Here is an 18,064-nt window from a genome sequence, read left to right on the forward strand (position 1 = left end):
AAACTGAAATTGTATCTTTAAGCATTTGCAACGAATCATTATATTGCCTTTTGTTCTTTCTTGTGCAGACGAGTTAAAGAAGCTTGGGATTCTAAAAAGGGCCTGCTTCGTGATAGTGGGAATAATGTTATTCAGCAGCTTTCTGATGCGTTGTCTACATCAGAAACTTCTCAAGAATTGACCGAGGGTTTAGCTCAACAGGCTGTGCAGCTTTGCGCTAGCCAGGTAAATTCAAGGATCTTCTTGCTTAAAAGGATTTGTACTTCAGCATGTTCAGTGTCCTGAGTTCAATCTGGAAGTCCTCATTTTGTGCACCTTGATCAGATGACCATGAATACTAGTACAGGTTCACCTGATCTTTTGTTTTACTAATTAGCTTTGGGCCAGTCTGTAGTTGCTGTTCGTTTTATGATTTATGGGGATTAGCGATAAATTTTCCTTCCAATTGTCATTGAAAATTTGTATAATGTCAATCTTGTTGGAGTCCATGTCTGAGCTATCCTTTAAATATTGGAAGGCTTGGAGTGCGGTAATTTGATTATTAATGAAGTAGCATAAGTTCCTTTTCTCATGATTAGTTTTCCAGTTCAGAATGTATGCCTTCTTTTACCTCGTAGCCATCTCAATATTCATTTAACGGGGTTCTGAGATAGAGATAAGTCGACTCTAGAGCATTCTATGGACATTTTATGTGATACGTTTTGGAAACGATTGGATGCTCAGTTATATTTTCTTAAGCATGGCAGCCCTCTGAAATGGCTAAATCTAGAAATATTTGTGTCAACCTAATTTAAAATCTTGTGCCTGTACTCTGTTATATTTATGATTTTTGTGGTTTTGACATTTACAATTTCTTGTATAGTATATTTTGTCTGAATCAGCAAACTAAAATCAAGTTAGGCGGTTTATATTAAGAAGGTTACTCCTGTTAATATATTTCTAATCTACACAGGTTTTCTAATGTTTTTTGTTATTTGCAGCTCGCAAAAGGTTTTGATTCAAAACATGGAGGGTTTGGATCAGCTCCAAAATTTCCTAGACCAGTAGAAATCCAGTTGATGCTACGCCGATATAAACGATTAGACCAAGCTGGAAAAGAGACCCCAGCCAGCAAGGCCCTGGAGATGGCCTTGTTCACTTTGCGATGCATGGCTCGAGGAGGGATGCATGATCACATAGGAGGGGGGTTTCATAGATACAGTGTAGATGAATACTGGCATGGTATGAAATATGTATAGTCGACATGATTTACAGACTTATTATGTCACTAAACATTTGCTTTTGTGAATCATCTGTGTCCTATTCAATTTATGTAAGCAAATAAATGTCTGGGTTTAAATTCATGTTGATCTGTTCTTTGTTTTGGAAACGATTTTTTTTTACACAGTGGGAAAACCCATCATAACTCAGTTGTCAAATCAGCAGTCCATCACTGTCTGCTATCCAGTAATACAGGCTGACTCATCACCATTATTCAAGGAAAACCATGCCACCTGGAATTACCCGCTGGTGGTCCATAAAGGGGCACGCTTTCACTCCTGCCAAATGCCTCTGGGTCTTGGGCTGTTAACCTGTTTCCTTATGTCAGAGGAGGACAAGACGAACTCTTAGTCAAGCAGAAGCAGTTTTAGGGTATACTCCAGGTCCTATGGAAAAACACATAAACACATCTTTTTCCATTTTTTCCCCTCTCCATGGAAAGCTCAGGAAAACTGTTCAAGGGCATTATCACATTTCATGAATGAAACATTGATGTTTGTATATATATATATTTTTCCTTTTTTTTTCTCATTTTTCCTTTTCTCCATGGAAAACTTCCTCGGGGAAACTGTCCAAGGGCATTGTCACATTTTGCGAATGAGACTTTATATATATATATATATATATATACACCATTTTCATCACAAATTTTTGCACGTTATTTATGGGTTAATTATAGGATATTTACAAGGTTAACTACAGGGCCGAGTGGAGTACCACAACTTCCTATAAATGCGAATTTTGCTCCCTCTCCCTGATGACCCCTGCTACTGGTGTTGGCTAGTTGTTTGTTTATTCATATGTTTTGCATAGAATCCGAGTCAATTCATGATTGAGCCTCTTCAAATACATTGAGTTGCCACCAAGCACACTTCGAGATATTTTCATGGGATGATCAATTTGTGGTCTGAGATATTATTCCTATGATATGTGACTACATGGATGTGCTGATGTTGTTTGGGATCATTATTGATGAGATGAGCACATCTGGGTGTTGTTTTAGTGTGAGATAGGCCATGATATCTTGATGGAAAGTCCATAGCATTAAGCATGTCTGAGGTTGAGTACAATGTCGTTGGCATGGCTAGTTGTGCGGCAGGTTGAAGAAGCTCTTTGGAGAGTTGTTTGAGCAGGTTGAAGAAGCTCTTTGGAGAGTTGTTTGAGCAGGTTTTGGATATGACAGAGACACATTGTGATAATAATGAATGGGATCTGATTGGCAGAGAATCCTGTATATGGTTGGGACTGAGATATCTTCATATATTGAGTCAGTGTTGTTGTATGAAACAAGTTTAGGCTTGTGGTTGCTACCTCCGTGAGAGGGAGGATGAATAAGGTATCCTTTTTGTGATATATATTTGTTCTAATATAATATTTGATTTGATGTCCAGTATGAATAGGAGATTGTTGCTATTGAAACATGATGATTGAACTCTTCAGTGAGTTGTTTAAACCAGTACCAGATATTAGCACGATGAGTGATCCACTGAGACTAGGACAGATCGAGGACACTGAGCTGACTCTTCCCCCCTGTCTGAGCTCCCAAGGTGAGGAATTGAGATGGAGTGCTCCTGGGGTTGAGGGATCTCTGGACAATAGGGTCGTAGATGTTGCTCCCCTAATTGTCACCCATAGGGTTGGATATGTTAGCTCTCTTATCTTGGTCTATGCAAAGTATACCGTAGTTGGCATCATACCCACAAGCTGGGCTTGTTGGGAATATCGCTCCCTGTCTGGCCAACGGGTTGAGAGAGTGCTTGGAGTTGTGCAACCCAAGCTTAGTAATTGGAATAACAACTAGAATTTCCATACAGTTTGATATCAAACAGTGGACTCCATAAAATGAATCCCTCTTGTCGGAGGGGAATAGTCGAATCCCTCTTGCCGGAGGGGAATCATCAAACCCCTCGCACGCATGGATATAACACAGGTGTTCACACGAAACATTAATGCTTCTGTCAACTGCTGGTTGCCAAGTCATGTTCAACAATAAATTCTTGAAATTCAATTGGAGTGTCCAAGGATTTGCATTTCCACTTTCCAAAAACTCTTCAGTAGTTTCATGATATAGATTTTCTTTTCCAAACTTCAAAAAGTAATTCATCATGCCATGATTCTTCATTTCGAACTTCAGAGGCCAACTCCCTCTTATTTTGATCATTATAGGCTCATTACTTGCCAAGAATATACCCTCATAGTATAAAAATGAAATCAAAGTCATACCTTGGACCACTTTGAAGTAGATGTTCGGATCAACACATCTTCCTGACTTCACTAGGTAATTGTCAATGTAGACATACAAGGCTCCGAAAGCTTGCTTCAAACCATATAATACTATCTCCAAACATTATACTGATCAAACTAATATGCTCAGCCTCACACATGTCAATACTATGCAATCAAATTAACTAAGTTAGTTTATCAATCCTTAGATGCCAAAACAAAGCTAATATCAAATTCATAAAGGTTTCTGCCAATATCCTCGTGACAAACTCTTCAAACCAAGTGTCAGGTAGAGTTCACATCCAAATACCAAGTCATGACTTCATCTATTGTCATGTCAACAAATTTTGATTAAGCAATATCCAATTCCATCAGGCTATCCACATAATCATAATATGAATTATTTTTGTCACTAGATGCAAATGCATGTACCAAGGATAAGTCACAACTGTTTATACTTCAACCAATGTGCCAAAGCGAATGATGCCAATACAAAATCACTATACCAATATTGTCACTGAAAGACATTATGCCCACATAGCACTGTCATCAAGGAAAACGATCAATTATCAAATCAAAACCCTAATTTGTTATCATAGTGAGTTCAATCAGTCCATAACCCAAAACATATCGATGAACTATCAAGCATCATGTCGAAGTTCTAAGGCATCATCAATTATCCAAGTCAATATTTCTCATCTATACTAAGTTAATAAGCCAAATCTTGTCAAACCCTTGCAATTGTTATCAAAGAGTAGCTTCAATAATCGAATCAAAATAACATACTGGTATGAATATTATGGTTCCCTACAAACACAAGTTTAGTCAAGACATTCACATTCTCTGTAGTAAGTCAAACTTTCAAACTTCCTTGCTCATAGAACTTTCTATTGTTTGCTCCATATTTGTAGGGCTATCATACTCCTGGTGCACCCTTGATCTCATGCATAAGGCTTTAGTTGTTTTGATCTATAGGCACAACCACAACCATAGGCCTTATTCCTTGTGTTTGAGAGGCCTATAATAGCATTCTTAAGCCCTCTTTTGTGCAGTTGGGGCTTAGACTAAGAGAAACCCTCTCCATTCAGACTAGAACTTTTGTTGTAGACCAACAACATCATATATTTGTTTATTTATATCAGAAATGCACAGAAGCTCACTACAAAGTCATATTACAAATGTGAGAATATTACACAGAATGAATCTTATCTATTTGTGTTAATTTCTTTTAGGGATATATTGTTTTTAGCTTTAGATAATTGCATTTCTTCATTTTCATATTAAATTCACCCCATAGCATCATATCATTATTCAGTTTTACAACATTATTCAACAGCATATGCAATTATATAGAAAGAACATCATCATCATCAATGCAGCGGAACATAAAGGAACAATAGAAGAAAAACATTCACACATAGAGACACTAGGATTGGTCGGAGAACAGGGCAAAACCCACTACGGGGAAAACCCTTTCAAATTCTTCTTCTTATTAGATTGTCATTGAATGATTCAACAAAAGAGAGTACACTGATCCATATCTTCATACATAGAACTATAAAAAAAAAATCAACAAAACAACATCCATGAGATGAACCCAACAAAGCTAATAGTCAAAACCTTGATCCAGAAGCCTGCAGTTAATTGTCATTGTATGAGGTCCACTGCCGAACTCTGGGGTCAACTGGCGAAATCTTTGGTCAACTAAAAATTTAGAGGCTAGGTCTCTATGAGAGAGTGTCGTGCGTGCATCTGAAGCCCTTCAACCGCACGTATACGCCTGCATGCCTGTGGTTATAGCTGAAATCTGCATGTCACAAGCATGTGGTTGTGACCTAAAACCCTAGACACGTGTGCGAGCTTCGGACCCTGTCATTTCAGACTTGTGCAAGCCAATCTCTGCAAATTGCCTCAGACCTGTGCGAGCCAAAACCAAAGAAGAGAATAGAAGAATGCTTCATGATCATCTTCAAATGAGGTTGAGATCACTTGTATTTATAGGCTTCCAAGAGTGTCCAATTTTCTTTAGGGCCGACCTGATCAAATTATGCACATGTGGGCTTTTAATTGTCAAAATTGGTCCTCTTGAAGAGAGGAATCTTGTCCCATGTTTGGAAATTTTCACTAAGCTGCCAAATTAACACTCCCTCTCAGCTAGCGAGAAATTCCAACTACATCATGTAATCATCGCAAGTATCATGTCATCAAATCATATCCAATCCCAAGTATCTCGTCATCAAATGTCATCACTGCTCATCTCTACTCATCTCTGCTTATCTCTTGATTGTTTTTGCTCATATGCTGAACATTCTCGAATCTAAAAGAAGAAGAATTTAGCCTCAAAGGGGAGCCTAAGATACCATCCTCTATCCAACGGGGAGCCACTGCTACTACCCGGAGTCACTGCCAGTGGGGATCCCAATGCTACCACTCAGAGAGCTTCACATCAGGGAGCCCTGCTCAACCTGGAACCACATTGGGGAGCTCAGTCTCAACTCGAAATGACAATGAAGAAGTTCCCACGGGACGATCTCACCTCATGTCTATGACTGTGGGGAAGGTCCTATTGGACACTCTAACCCCAAGTCATCTCATAAGGGGCACAAACATCTTTCACCCTATGTCGAGCAATAAGAACCATTGCCTAGAGGAGCACATCTCAACCCATCATATTACCCACTGATCTTCTCAACAATGACTCTCAAGAAGCATGTGGTAGAACACCTGCATCATAATCGGCTTGGGTTGTACACCTCCAAGCACTCTCTCAACCCATTGCATAGATAGGGAACAGTATTCCCAACAAGCCTAGCTTGTGGGTATGATGCCAATTGGGATATACTTTGCATAGACCAAGATAAGGGAGCTAACATGTAATATCCCGTTTCAGGGATATTCCCCAAAACCCCAGTAAACTCCAACCAAATACGTACAATTGATATAGTAACCGGGAAGCTCAAAGTGATATCAATAACAATAATGCAACATACAGTAATAAAAACACGGAATACAAGCAGATACTCAAAAAATGCAGAGAGAAATGCTAAGCCATTTTATTATACTGAGTAATGGAAAGAGTACAGGAGGTGATCAGAAAGATGGCACCTCGACTTGCACAAGGCAAGTGAAGAAATACACCCAGAATAGTAAAGAAATGGCCTCTCTCTGAACTGCGTCCAAGCTGCTGGAGAACTGTTGTGCTGTTGCTACTAGGGCAAAACTTCATGTGGGTCATCTTATTCATGGCTAATAATATTTTTATTAGATTCCTCTCGTCGAGAGGTGTAGGATTGATATAAAGATCATCCAATTCCGATAAGTATTCATGGATATGAATTTATTTTGATTATGGAATTACTATCAAGCCGACCTACAACTCATGTAGGCTCAGAAGCCCAACAGTCGCATCTATTCACCCACCAACGTTGTGTATAAATATAAGAAGACTTTTCCTCATTTGGACTCACTCATCTCATCACATCTCTCTCTCTCTACTGCGCAGATATGAGTCTCTTCTCTACTGCGCTGAAATGGGTCTCTCTCTCTCACACATGTGAAGCTGGAAGCTGTTGAATTTGAAGCTGCAACTGCAGAAGTAAAGATTGACTTGCGTGGCCTAGAAGATCTCCTCTTTGGAACCGCGCTGTAGGTTCATCTGAACCTCCTTTGAAAGCCGCAAATTTTGGTGGTGGAATGAAGTCAATCCGACGAACGGTTTGCAAGATATCGACTGCCCTAGTTTGAAGCCGGAAACTGCTGAAACTGAAGCTGCAACTGCAGAAGTAAAGATTGACTTGCGTGACCTAGAAGATCTCCTCATCTGAACTGCGCTGTAGGTTCATCTGAACCTCCTCTGGAAGCCAAAACTTTTGGTGGTGGAATGAAGTCAATCCGACTGTCGGTTTGTGAGATATGGTCTGCCCTAGTTTGATAATGAAGCCGCTAATGCTGATGCTACTGATCTAGGGTTTGCTACTGCTGATATGAATCAGATTTATTGTACTATTTCTCTCTGCTGAATTATTGAAGATAAAAGAAGATTTGATCAAAGGGTTTCCCCACACATTGTGGGGTTTGTCCTTGGCTAGCCGCCACATCTTGTGTCTCTTGTCTTGGCTTGTTTTCTGTCGATCGTTTAATGTTCTATCTGCACTTTACTTTATGTACATGGGATTGCTAATCAGTGGAATATTATAAGAAAAAGAAGTAAACTGTTATAAGCATAGAACATACCATAACTTAACATGGTATCAGAGCTGAGGTGAAGACAAAGCCCGAGCAAGAGCAAGAGCAATCATTAAAGAGGAGAGCTGGGAATAAAGGAAGAGGACAAGCATTCAAGAAGGCCAGAAATTCCAGGATGTATTAAATGCACCTGACCTCAAAAAGAACCTAGTGTCCATCTCGGGAACGGAAGACAAAGGCTACAAGGTAACCTTCAGCGATGGCAAGGTATGTATATGGAAAAATAATGTTAAAGATGCCTTTACTCTTGGGTTTAGTGTTGATTCATTATATCAGGTCGATGGAAGTCTGCTAGGTGTCATGTCTTATGACACATCTCTTCAGTCCGAACTTTGGCATTAGAGGTTTTTCCCCCTTCATTATAAAGCTATATTCGGTGTAAGACAAATGGTGATAGGGATGCCCGAATTCTGAATAGAGAATGAAGGTGTATGTCCAGGATGTGCTGAAGGAAAGCTCAAAAGGGGACCATTCCCCTCAAGCCAAAGCAAGACCTCTGATATATTACAATTGGTTCACTCAGGCATACCTGAGGTTGGCATTAAGAGGGAGACTACTACACCACATACTCCTGAGCAGAATGGTGTGGTGGGAAGGAAGAACCGCACGATGATGGAAGCTGTCTGGGCCATGCTACATGATCAAAGACTTCTGATGTTTCTATGGGCTGAAACTACAATCACCGTCGTATATGTACAAAATTGATGCCCTCATCAAGCATTGGGTTCCAAGACTCCTAATGAAAAGTTCACCGCAAGGTGAACAATCTTTCGACTTTGAGGAGCTCTCAAGAAGCCAACACCAAGGAACCGAAAGAAAAGGATGATGAATCAATGCCTGATGTAGAAGAACCCATGGATCTGATAGATTCTCATCCACATGAGCCTTCCTCTTTTAGAAAGAGGCCTTCATGGCTTAGGGGGATACTTGATGATGCTAAAGGACATGCTGCACCCTGAGGAACCTTCCGTCAAAGTAAGAAACTTAATAGGTATCAAGGATACCTGACCATCATGAGCACAATCATACAAAATGAGCCTTCGTCATTCTCAGATGTCGTCAAGCATCAAGTATGGAAGGATGCTATGACCGAAGAATATGAGTCTATCATAAAGAATGATGTTTGGGAAGTAGTTCCCAGACCCCAGGACAAGACTGTTGTTACTTCCAAATGGCTTTACAAGATAAAGCATGCAGCAGATGGAAGCACGGAAAAGTATAAGGCTCGTTTTGTTGCTTGAGGTTTCTCCCAAAAGGAAGGTATAGACTATGATGAGATATTTGCACCTGTTGCCAGATAAACGACCATCCGCTCGATCATAGCCCTTGCCGCTTCACAAGGATGGAACCTACATCAGATGGATGTCAAGACTGCGTTCTTGCATGGCTCGATCAAAGAAGAGGTCTACGTGGAGCAACCCGAAGGATTTGAGATTTATGATCGAAAATCTCATGTATGCAGGTTGAAGAAAGCTCTCTATGGGCTGAAGCAAGCACCCCGAGCATGGTATGAGAGGATCGATAGCTACTTGATGAAGCTGGGATTCATTAGGAGTGAAGCCGATCCTAACCTTTACTTTAAGGATGAAGATGACAAGCCTCTCATATTGGTGTTGTATGTGGATGACCTCTTTCTAATAGGTGCAGACCCTCTCATTCACAAATGTAAGAGGGAGCTGGCCTCTGAATTTGAAATGAAAGACCTAGGACTGATGCACTACTTCCTAGGACTTGAAGTGTGGCAAAAGCCAGGAGAAATTTTCCTATCTCAAGGAAAATATGTGGTGAAGATATTGGAAAGATTCGGAATGGTGGACTGCAAGCCTGTAACTACTCTGATGGAGCTTGACTTCAAGAAGTTAAGCGGTAGTGCTGTTGGACCTATTTTACGAAATGCTACCGAGTATCGGAGCATTAATGTTCTTAGTGAACTCCTGTCCAGATATATGCTTTGCAGTCAACACGTTGAGCCAGCATATGGTTGAACCCCACCACATACACTGGATTGGTGCCAAGAATCTGCTGAGGTATCTTCGTGGCACTATCACTTATGGGTTAAGATACATTGCCAGAGATGTGAGACTATTTGGATACACAGATGCTGACTGGGTAGGCAATGTGGAGGACCGTAAGAGCACTTCCGGGTGTTGTTTCTCCTTGGGATCTGCTTCGATATCCTGGATGAGCAGGAAACAAAAGTCGGTGGCTTTGAGCACCGCCGAAGCAGAGTATATTGCTACTAGCATGGCTTCTTGTGAGGCAGTTTGGTTGCGAAAGCTCTTCAGTGAGTTGTTTGGATTCACATTGGATACCATTGTGATCCTTTGTGACAACCAAAGTGGGATTCGTTTGTCAGAGAATCCCGTATTCCATGATCGCTCCAAGCATATTGATATCAGATACCATTATATTCGAGACATGGTGCAACAGGGAGCTATAAGGCTCCATCATATCGGTACAGATGAACAGGTCGCCAACATTCTGACAAAACCCCTTGGGAAAGTAAAATTTCTGACTTTTCGTGAACAACTTGGAGTTGTTCAAAGACCCTCCAATGAGGGTCATGTATGATGCATTGAGCTCTGAGAGCTCCAGGGGGGTGCGGGGTGCTTCTTGGAGCAGCATATGACCACAGGATTATTCACTATTCCCTGGTGGTATACATGTACACCCCGTGGCGACATTGTAGCAGGATTGATGTGTTTTTCTGTGAGGCCTGGATTGATGTGTTCTCCATGGCAGCCTGGATTGATGTGTTCTCCATGGCAATTGTAGCAGGATTGATGTGTTCTCCTGTGAGGCCTGGATTGATGTGTTCTCCATGGCAATTGTAGCAGGATTGATGTGTTCTCCTGTGAGGACAGGATTGATTAGTTCTCCTGTCGAGGCATCCTACCCATGCAGTCTGGGACTCATGGGAAGCACCTCTCATCTGATCAATGAGCAGGGAAATGAAGTTAGGGACCATAGTAGTACCGATGGACGCATCGTTGTAACTACCGTACTCCCTACGCTAGGATGACCTCCATTGATCTGGGATCAATGATACTGGTCTGGGACCAGTGGTAGGAGTTGTACCATACTATGACGCTGACTTCGGGTCAGTTAAGACTGGTCTGGGATCAGTGGTACATACTCTGAGACTGACTTTGAGTCAGTGGAGGATGATATTGGTCTGGGACCATTGGAGTTGTACTCACTATGACGTTGACTTTGGGTTGGTTGAGACTGGTCTGGGACCAGTGGTACATACTCTGAGACTGACTTTGAGTCAGTATGATACATCCTCGATCATTTCTTCTTCTTCATAATTCAGACAAAAGCAGAGTAGAACAGAACAATGCAAGAGCAGAGCAGAACAGAACAAAACAGTACAAATCAGTGCAGGGCAGAACAAGACAAAGCAGAACAGGCAAAATAGAGCAGAGCAGGGCAAGGGTCAGGCTGTACAAGGCAGTGCATTTGATGGATGAATAGTAACGACCGATAGACAGATTGCAGATGAAGTTCTCCATGGTTGAGAGGGAGTGTTAAAATTGGCAACCAGGGCAAAACTTCATGTGGGTCATCTTATTCATGGCTAATAATATTTTTATTAGATTCCTCTTGTCGAGAGGTGTAGGATTGATATAAAGATCATCCAATTCCGATAAGTATTCATGGAGATATGAATTTATTTTGATTATGGAATTATTATCAAGCGGACCTACAACTCATGTAGGCTCAGAAGCCCAACAGTCGCATCTATTCACCCACTAACGTTGTGTATAAATATAAGAGGACTTTTCCTCATTTGGACTCACTCATCTCATCACATCTCTCTCTCTACTGCGCTGAAATGGGTCTCTCTCTCTCACACATGTGAAGCCGGAAGCTGTTGAATTTGAAGCTGCAACTGCAGAAGTAAAGATTGACTTGCGTGGCCTAGAAGATCTCCTCTTTGGAACTGCGTTGTAGGTTCATCTGAACCTCCTTTGAAAGCCGCAACTTTTGGTGGTGGAATGAAGTCAATCCGACGAACGGTTTGCAAGATATCCACTGCCCTAGTTTGAAGCCGGAAACTGCTGAAACTGAAGCTGCAACTGCAGAAGTAAAGATTGACTTGCGTGGCCTAGAAGATCTTCTCATCTGAGCTGCGCTGTAGGTTCATCTAAACCTCCTCTGGAAGCCGAAACTTTTGGTGGTGGAATGAAGTCAATCCGACTGTCGGTTTGTGAGATATGGTCTGCCCTAGTTTGATAATGAAGCCGCTAATGCTGATGCTACTGATCTAGGGTTTGCTACTGCTGATATGAATAAGATTTATTGTACTATTTCTCTCTGCTGAATTATTGAAGATAAAAGAAGATTTGATCAAAGGGTTTCCCCACACATTGTGGGGTTTGTCCCTGGCTAGCCGCCACATCTTGTGTCTCTTGTCTTGGCTTGTTTTCTGTCGATCGTTTAATGTTCTATCTGCACTTTACTTTATGTACATGTGATTGCTAATCAGTGGAATATTATAAGAAAAAGAAGTAAACTGTTATAAGCATAGAACATACCATAACTTAACAGGGTGACAGCCCCCGGTTTGAGCGTTGTCGTGACAATCTGTGCGACAACACAGCCACTTCAGCCATGCTCGCTGCTGCCCACTGACATAGTTACGCAAGTAGCCCTCCAGCCACTTGTTAACTATCTCTGTTTGCGCTTCCGTCAGTGGGTGATAACTGGTACTCGGTGTCAGCACCGTCCCCACCAACCGGAAAGCTCCTGCCAAAATCTGCCCATGAAACGACTGTCCCTATCACTGGTGATGGTCTTAAGAAGACCATCTAATCTGAAGACCTCTCTGAAGAACAACTCGACCACCTACGCTGTTGTGTAATGTGCGGGTATGGCGAAAAAATATGCGTACTTTGTCAGTCGATCAACGACGAGAAAGATGCAATCCTTGCCTTGTACCATGGGCAACCTCGTGATGAAGTCCATCGAAATACACTCCCATTTCCCCTCTGGAATGGGAAGAGGCTGCAATAATCCTGTGGGTTGGCTCATCTCCCCCTTGTTCCTCTGGCAAATATTGCACTCTCGGACATGCTGGAGTACGTCCTCCTTGAGGCCCTTCCCTGAGAACCTCTCTCTAATGGCCTTGTAGGTTTTGGTAAACCCCTGATGGCCGGCCAATGGTGAATCATATGATGCTTGAAGTATCTTCTTCTTGAGCTAAGATCCCTCAGTCAAGAAGATCCGGTCCCTATAGCAGATGATCTCATCGACCACCTTCTACCTGTCATCCGCCACTTGCCCATCCAGAACCTCACATGCAAATCTGTCCTTGGAGTACTCTACTAAGAGTCGAGCCCTCCAGTCTGCGTCCAAGCTCATAAGAGACAATGTGGCTGGTCTACGTGAAAGGGCATCTGCTACCACGTTGTTCTTACCCTTGACATATTGAACGCCAAAGTCATACGCTTGGATCTTACTGATCCACTTCTGGTGCCTCCCCTGTAGCTGCTTCTGCTCCAAAAGGACCTGAGGCTATTGTGATCAGTCCTCACCCTGAACCTGTTACCCACTAAATACTGCCAGTACTTGGCCAATGCATGCATGATGGCCAGCATCTCCTTGTCGTATATAGAATACAACCTCTCGTGCGGAAGGAGCTTCCGGCTCTCCAAGGCTATAGGGTGACCTCCCTACATCAACACTGCGTTGATCCCCTCTCCCGACGCATCACACTCAAAAACAAATGGCTGCGTAAAATTCGGCAAAGCAAGCACTCGGCAGCTGCTCATAACCTCCTTGAGCCTGTCAAAGGCTTGCTGCGCTGTATCCGACCAATTGAATGCCCCCTTCCTCGTCAGATTTGTCAGGGGCACAGCGAGCTGTGAGAAACTCTTGACGAACTTCCAGTAGTAAGTACAGATGCCAATGAATCCTCGGAGTTCTGTCACATTCCTCAGCTCCGGCCAATCTCTGATGGTCCTGATCTTCTCCTCGTGGACCCTCACTCCGTCCACCCTTATGATGTGTCCCAAGTACAACATCTCCGTCAACCCCAAATCACACTTGGAGAGCTTGGCATAGAACTGCTGCTCCTCCAATATGCGCAATACTGTCTCAATGTGCTGGAGATGCTCCTCCCAGGTCCTGCTGTAAATGAGGATATCATCAAAGAACACCAACACAAACTTCCTTAAGTGACTGCGGAAGATGTGATTCATGTAGGACTAAAATGTAGCTGGGGCATTGGTTAGCCCGAAGGGCATCACCAAAAACTCAAAGTGCCCATAGTGACACCTGAAGGCGGTCTTGGGAATGTCCTGCTTCCTCACGCGAATCTGATGGTACCCAGATCTCAAATCAATCTTTGAGAAGAACCGTGCTCCTCTCAACTCATCCATCAACTCATCGATCCTGGGTATGGGGTACCTGTTCTTCAGGGTCTTCTTGTTCAGGGCCCTATAGTCAATGCACATCCTCAATGTGTCGTCCTTCTTCTTCACCAACACCACGGAAGAAGCAAAAGGACCCGTGCTCGGCCGAATGTGCCCAAGAGCCAACAACTCCTGAATCGCCCGCTCAATCTCATCCAAATAGGCCTTGGGATGCCTATAGGGGGTAGTAATCATTGCCTGTATGCCCTGCTCAAGCTCAATGGTGTGCTCAAACCCCCGGTCCGGTCGCTGTCTCGGCGGAATCTACCCAAACATTGTGGCATACCGGTCAAGGATGGACTGTATCTCCGGGTGCACCGTCTACCCTGTAGTCCCTGCCTCTTATGCACGCAGCTCCACTGCCCACTCTACTTCTCCCTTCTGGAAGACTGCCTCCATCTGATGAGCCGAAACAGTCTGAGGCGGAAATGTGTGTTGTCCCCGTATCTTCTCATACCTCCCTGTCTTCTCATCATCCCACTCCATCTCTAGGGCCTTCCAGTCTGTCGTGACCTTCCCTAGAGTGATAAGCCACTGAACACCCAGTACCATGTTGGTGTTCGGAATATTGACCACGAAAAAGTGGTCAGTCAGTGTGTAGGTGCCCATCGTCACTGATAACTCTGGAACATAACGAGCACACACCATGGTTTGATCTCCTGGGACCAATACTGAAAATCCATTGAAGCTCTCTGTCTGTATACCTCTCCGCTCAACCATCTGTGCATCGATGAATTTGAGGGTTGCCCCACTGTCAACCAAAACTGATACTCGCTGGCCACGTACTGTCCCCCGTATGCACAACGTCAAATACTTGGGAACTCCTCGCAATGCTGCAAGTGCCCTTTCGATAGGTGCAAAAGTTGCACCACCTGCTGCCACTGGTGGAGGTGGCAAAGGATCCCGTGCAAGATGACTATCTCCTGCCTCCACATCATCCTCCTCATCCTCTTCCCCGCTGCTCTCGGAGAAGACCTCAATAAAATGTGCTTTGCCAACAACACATCTATGTCCTACTGCCCACGGCTCCTGACAAGTAAAACACAACCTCTTGACAGGTAAAACACAACCGCTTCTTCTTCAGCTCCCTCCTGGCATCATCATCAATCTATGCTCGTCCTGGATTCCCCTTGTGAGGTGGAATCCTCACATCCTTCCCCTCAGGCTGGAAAGCCTGTCGCTGGGGGTAAGGTGTCCGGGTCCTGGGTAAGACATCCTGTAAGTCCCGGGTCCTACTAATGGCATCCTGAAGTGTGGCTGGTCTAGCAGATCTGACTAGACCCCGAAGTGGCTCTACTAACCCCTCAACAAACATGTAGACCCTCCGTGTCGCGGATAAATTTGGCACCATCACTGAAACCCTCAAGAAGTCTGCAATGTAGGTCTCTGGGCTCCCGGTCTGTTTGAGCCTCGTCAGCTCAACAAAGTGTTGTTCCGGATCCCTCCAGTCAAACCTCTCCATCAATCTCTTGGTAAACTCGGCATATGTCGTCACTGTGGAGTGTCCGAGTGTAACCAACCCATGGAACCACCAGTCCTGGGCCTCACCATCCAAATGTAATGTTGCCACCTTGATGGCCTCTGTCTCCAACATCTGGTTAAGCTGGAAATAGATGTCCAGCTTTTCCACCCAAGACCTTGCCGAACTGCTTGATGAGCCATCAAACGTAGGCAAGTGGAATCTACTAGCTATGCAGTGGGTGTCTCCATCATGATAATGCCGGTGTCCTCTGTGATGGTCGCGGGGTCTACTATCCCGCTGGAGCTGAACAAAGTCTCTGAATGAGAGGGCATCCTTGAACTCCTGCCCATAGGCCTGGTATTTTGCAAAATAATCACCCATATGACCGGGGTCTGCCTCCTGCTGGGCTCCGGCCCCCGTGTCTGCTCCTAGGAAAGTGGGCATGGTAGAACATGTAGGGGCATGTGAGGCCATCTGCTGAGTAGTATCACGCTGAGTGGCACCCTGTTCTGGAAAATGGTGGGATGTACCCGACCCCTCACCAACTTGGAAAACCCGTGGGTTCTCACGCTATCTAGCCTCTACTGCCATGAATCTTTGCCCCATCACCTTGATCTGCCTCAACAGATCCTGCACTGATTTGAGGAGCATGTTTGCAAATCTCTTCCCGTCCTCATCTGCCATCGGTTCCTCCTGCTTTGCGTCCGCCACAGGCTCCCCCTGTTCTACGTCCACCACAGGCTCCTCCTGTTCTGTGTCCACCTCCCGAACACAGTCTCCCTCTCCGTAGGTGTTTTCCAACCTACACTCAGTATCTCTGTATTTCCTACCTCTGTAACAGATGTAGGGTTTCTCCCTCGGTGTCATAGACTACTAGCTCCACAGGCTGAGCCAGATCTATGCTCTGATACCACTTGTAATATCCCGTTTCAAGGATATTCCCCAAAACCCCAATAAACTCCAACCAAATACGTACAAGTGATATAGTAACCGGGAAGCTCAAAGTGATATAAATAACAATAATGCAACATACAGTAATAAAAACATGGAATACAAGCAGATACTCAAGAAATGCAGATAGAAATGCTAAGCCATTTTATTATACTGAGTAATGGAAAGAGTACAGGAGGTGATCAGAAAGATGGCACCTCGACTTGCACAAGGCAAGTGAAGAAATACACACAAAATAGTAAAGAAATGGCCTCTCTTTGAACTGCATCCAAGCTGTCGGAGAACTGTTGTGCTCCTGCTACTACATGGAATTAAGTGAGGATTTGGGGCTGTTCCCCTCCTCAGAAAATGCCGAAACTCTGGAATCAGCCTTTGCTCAACAAGCCCAGAAAAACCCAGAAAGCTTTTCTGAAATAGCCGACCCTCGAAGATCACCCCCTTGGAGATCCACGCAATCCCTCAAGGCTCTGCGCTACCACTGAATAGAACCCTCCAAAACTCAGCCCGAAACTCTGCCAAAATCCTCCAATATGCAAGGGTTGATCCCTTGCTCAATCTCCCAGCTCAAATCCTCCTCAAAACCCCAATCCGGAACTCCCACCAAAAGGAACTGCGTCCCTCTCTCTCAAGACTGCACAGTCCTCAAATGCACAGCTCCTCCTCAACTCCAAGGATCAATCCTCTTGCAAAAGACTGCTGAAAACTACCTTGCCCGAGCAAGCACTCGAAGTCCCCCGAGGCTAAGGGTGAGATCTCTGAACGGAGACACTCGATGCACTAAACAGTGTTGTAGACAGGCTAAACAGCCAGCGTGCTCTAAGTCGAAGGGACTAGCTCAAATGCACATAATCGAATGCCAAAATGAGGAGGCTCCTTTCTCCTTTATAGCGTTGGTGTCTCTCAATCCCAAGGCCCACCTTCTCCAACGTAGCCTTTCTCTTGCCACGTGTTCCTCCCCATCTGCGCAGTCCCTCCAAGTGTCTACGTGGGCCCCTCCTCTACGTGGTCTTTTGGCTCCCTTACAACGTTGTGCTACTAGGGAGTGACTTTATTCTAAAAGTAAGTTATTCCCCCCTTTCCTCACTTTTTTTTTATTTATAAATAACTATAGAAGGCAAAAATGAGCAAAAATCAGATATTCCAATTAGCCATGGATAATTAGGAATATTACATAACATTTCCGACCTTATGGGTGACGGATAGGGGAGCAACATCTACGACCCTATTATCCAGAGATCCCTTAACCCCAGGAGCCCTTCATCTCAATTCCTCACCTTTGGAGCTCAGATAGGGGGGAAGATTCTGCTCGGTGTCCTCAATTAGTCTTGGTCTCTATAGATCAGAAACATATCATCGTGCTAATATCTGGTACTGGTTTAAACAACTCACTGAAGAGTTCAATCATGTCTCAATAGTAACAATCTCCTATTGATATTGGACATCAACTCAAATATTATATTAGAACAAATATATATCACAAAAAGGATACCTTATTCATCCTCCC

The 18,064-nt window shown here is 43.7% G+C and overlaps 1 protein-coding gene across 4 annotated transcripts in view; it reads left to right on the top strand.

The window, feature by feature from the left end:
- The window catches only part of LOC149200374 (catalytics), a 347,379-nt gene that overhangs the window by 195,753 nt on the left and 133,562 nt on the right, over window positions 1-18,064 (top strand). For all 4 annotated transcript variants that reach the window (XM_089402703.1, XM_089402702.1, XM_089402704.1 and 1 more), the window contains exons 8-9: window positions 69-225; window positions 981-1,221. In XM_089402703.1, coding sequence (XP_089258829.1) covers window positions 69-225; window positions 981-1,221 — 398 coding nt within the window. The remainder of the gene's footprint in view (window positions 1-68; window positions 226-980; window positions 1,222-18,064) is intronic.

Source organism: Pinus tabuliformis, chromosome 2_1 (assembly GCF_031772625.1).
Source record: "Pinus tabuliformis cultivar Carrire ecotype Pingquan chromosome 2_1, CPIR1, whole genome shotgun sequence".
NCBI classification, from domain to species: Eukaryota; Viridiplantae; Streptophyta; class Pinopsida; order Pinales; family Pinaceae; genus Pinus; species Pinus tabuliformis.